The sequence below is a fragment of the Sinocyclocheilus anshuiensis genome, unplaced genomic scaffold, assembly GCF_001515605.1.
Source record: "Sinocyclocheilus anshuiensis isolate Anshui unplaced genomic scaffold, SAMN03320099.WGS_v1.1 scaffold1609, whole genome shotgun sequence".
Taxonomy (NCBI): domain Eukaryota; kingdom Metazoa; phylum Chordata; class Actinopteri; order Cypriniformes; family Cyprinidae; genus Sinocyclocheilus; species Sinocyclocheilus anshuiensis.
This window is the reverse complement of record NW_015540958.1, coordinates 200,765-203,904: the sequence shown is the minus strand read 5'-3', so window position 1 is coordinate 203,904 and position 3,140 is coordinate 200,765. Positions and strand designations below refer to the sequence as shown.

Here is a 3,140-nt window from a genome sequence, read left to right as displayed (position 1 = left end):
AAATATTGAGAAAATCACCTTTAAATTCGTCCAAATGAAGTTCTTAGCAATGCATATTACTAAACAAAAATTAAGTTTTAATATATTTACAGTAGGAAATTTACAAAATATTTTCATGGAACACGATCTTTACTTAATCTTCCAATGATTTTTGGCATAAAAAAAAAATCAATAATTTTGACCCATACAATGTATTTTTGGCTATTGCTACAAATATACCCCAGCGACTTAAGACTGGTTTTGTGCTCCAGGGTCACATATATTATGTAAACAAATGTTTTTTATTTTGGATGCGATTAATCGTTTGACAGCACTAATATAAATACTACTAAAATAACACTGGCATTACTTCAGTTGTTTATTAATGAAGCAGTCAAATCTCTTAGAAAGTGACTGCAGCAGCAAGTGACATTCAGCTGAAGGACTCTCCTGTACCTGAGGCACAGAAACATTCACCTTTTCAAGCTCTGAACGTTTGGTATGACGGCCTGCGGGAGAGGAGCTGTTTGACTCATTCTGAACATACCAAACCGACACGACGGGACTGAACACTTCCTGCTTTCACTCACTGAATAACTAGAACTGCATTTACTAGAATACAAATAATTACATTATAACCTTTCATTCCGTTTAATGCTGCATTAGCGCTTTTGAAATGCAAGTCAATAACCTGACTCATTTCTTTTCTGAATTTGGCACCCATTTCGTAATCATGAAATATAGCAATAATGCGTTTATACATAGCTATGAGCATAAAGTTTATTTATTTCAGAAAGCATACAATAAGTAACGGTTGACAAAAAAACAAAGTAAAACAAAAAGCAAACAAAAAAATCTAAAGAAAAACGAAGCAAAACCACAAACAAACATGGCTGAGAAAGTTGCATGTGTCATATGAAATGAATACGTCTAAACAGCCCCCAGCTCTGGTCTCAGACTGTCTGCTTTGACTGTGACAGACTCACTGGCCACTACATAGGACGCGGACACTACTGTGGAGTTGGAGTCATGTCTGTAAACGCTGGGATGAGACTTGTACCTGTCTTTGCGGGGTGTGTCAGAATCGAGCGACCCCTGGCTGCCTGGGCGCCTCCTGTCTATGGTCCCGGCTTCTGAGTCAGGGGTCCCCGGGCACCCAGGCATAGCAAACATGCCTGAGACATTGAAGTCCACATCTGAAGAGCGAAAGAGCAGAGGATATTAAGACACGGCCATGACTGAGTAAAAGACTTTGCAGACATATTTCCAGCACAAAGGCAGAAATTAGTCAGGGAAATTATGCTGCTTCTCTTTGGTCCAATCTGAAGCAGTATTGCTTGCATCTTTTATGGATAATGCAATTCCATGCAGTGTTGTTATAGTAAACTAAAATTAATACTGAAACTATTAAAAATTATTTTCAGGCAACTGGAATACAGCTGATAAAATAAAATAAAACTTAAAAAAGCTTGAACTTAAAACAAATTAAACTTAAACTTAAAAAATACTGGCAACTAACTGAAATAAGTTTATGTACTAAAAGTAATAAAATGACTAAATTACAACTGAAAAAAAATAAAGCTATATGAGAATAATATTAAAAACGAATAAAAATGACAAAAGCACAAACATTTTTTGTGATGAACCTGGTACTGTATTTTACTAATATTGTTACTCCATGTTTTATTATACAGACAAATATAAACAAATATATCCAAAGTCGCTTTGGATAAAAGTTTGCTAGATGCATAAATGTAAATTAAAAAATAAATAAATAAAACTTCAAATAAATTTAAAATGAAAACAAAAATAAAAGTTAAAATACTAAAAATAAATACTATAAATACAAAAAAAAAAATCAAGATGGAGGATGAAGTGAAGCATTCCGTTCTGAAAAGTATTGATAAAAATAGTTCAAATTAAATGTAATATTTTTTAACAAGTTCTTAGCTTTGCAAATGTTCAATGCTCAATGCTCACATTAGACCATGGATGTAAAATTGTACTTCGCTGCATTTGTTGCGCAGGTATATGATTATAAACATGTTCATTTACAACTGCATTTTCAAGTCTGACTTCTAGTGTCACTTTTCCATGTAGGGAGCTGGAAATTCCATGTTTGAAATTTCCGAGCTGTAAAAGGCAGAAATAGCACGCAGCATATTCAGCTATGAGCATTAGTCAAATCTCCAGTACACTTCTCCTGAGCAGTCACAGGGGTTGCATCTCATTTAGGATGTAAGGCGTCTGCCTATCTAGACAGCTAAAGCTCACTAGGTTTTAGACAGGGCAACTCTCAATGGTAGTCTTACCTTCAGGGAAGAACCAGCTAGAATGGTTGATTATCAGTTCTATTATAGACACGACATGCACGGAGGTAGTAGCCGCCATCTCAGCCAGGCTTCTAGAAGAACAACAAAACTGTAACATATCAAACCATTTCACAAGAAACATAAACAAGGACAATTAACTATATAAACAATGCAATTTTAGGGGTAATGTGAGTGGAGTGCTCTTGGGTTTGTGTCTCACCCCTCTGTCTTGGCCCACAGTAAATTGGGTCCCAGTACGATGGCGATGTTGCTCGCTGTCATCTTATTTACGTCACTTTCCAGAGCAAGCTTTGCAAGAAACTTCACCAGGTACCTTCACAGACACAGATTAGCTTGTTACGATCACTATAGACATTCCAAGTCAATGGTGAAAGTTTAGTGTAGTAACAAGCTGACCTAAAGTTGGTCTTGTTGGCTTTTGGTAACATGTCACACACCACCCACAGCGCCTGAAGCCTCTTATCAGGATCAGAGATACTGCAGACCAGAGAAAACAAGAGGAAAACAGAGTAAAAAAACTTCTGCTGTTTTTTATACGAGTTTAAAATCTGAAACATCTTTATCAATAATTCCTAAAATTCACACACTTTTTAATTAGTGTAATATTAGAATTGGTGCCATTTTACATGGCTTTTTCTTTACAGGAAGTAGGGCTGCACGATTAATCGCATGCGATATTTAACGCGCATCTTGTCAGTAAAGACGGTTCTGTAATCAGCGGTAAATCTCCACGTTCGCAAAACCACGTTCATATTCGCGCGATTTTTTGCGCAACTCGTCAGTGAACAACGGCTCTGTGTAGTTAATGCTGCTCAATGTGAAAGCACG

The 3,140-nt window shown here is 36.3% G+C and overlaps 1 protein-coding gene across 4 annotated transcripts in view; it reads right to left on the bottom strand.

The window, feature by feature from the left end:
- Positions 1 to 3,140, bottom strand: part of LOC107689995 (rho GTPase-activating protein 17-like) — a 34,256-nt gene that overhangs the window by 10,013 nt on the left and 21,103 nt on the right. For all 4 annotated transcript variants that reach the window (XM_016488220.1, XM_016488221.1, XM_016488218.1 and 1 more), the window contains exons 13-16: positions 2,709 to 2,789; positions 2,512 to 2,625; positions 2,292 to 2,383; positions 1,040 to 1,175 (exon numbers count right to left, since the gene is read on the bottom strand). In XM_016488220.1, the coding sequence (XP_016343706.1) occupies positions 1,040 to 1,175; positions 2,292 to 2,383; positions 2,512 to 2,625; positions 2,709 to 2,789 (423 nt within the window). The remainder of the gene's footprint in view (positions 1 to 1,039; positions 1,176 to 2,291; positions 2,384 to 2,511; positions 2,626 to 2,708; positions 2,790 to 3,140) is intronic.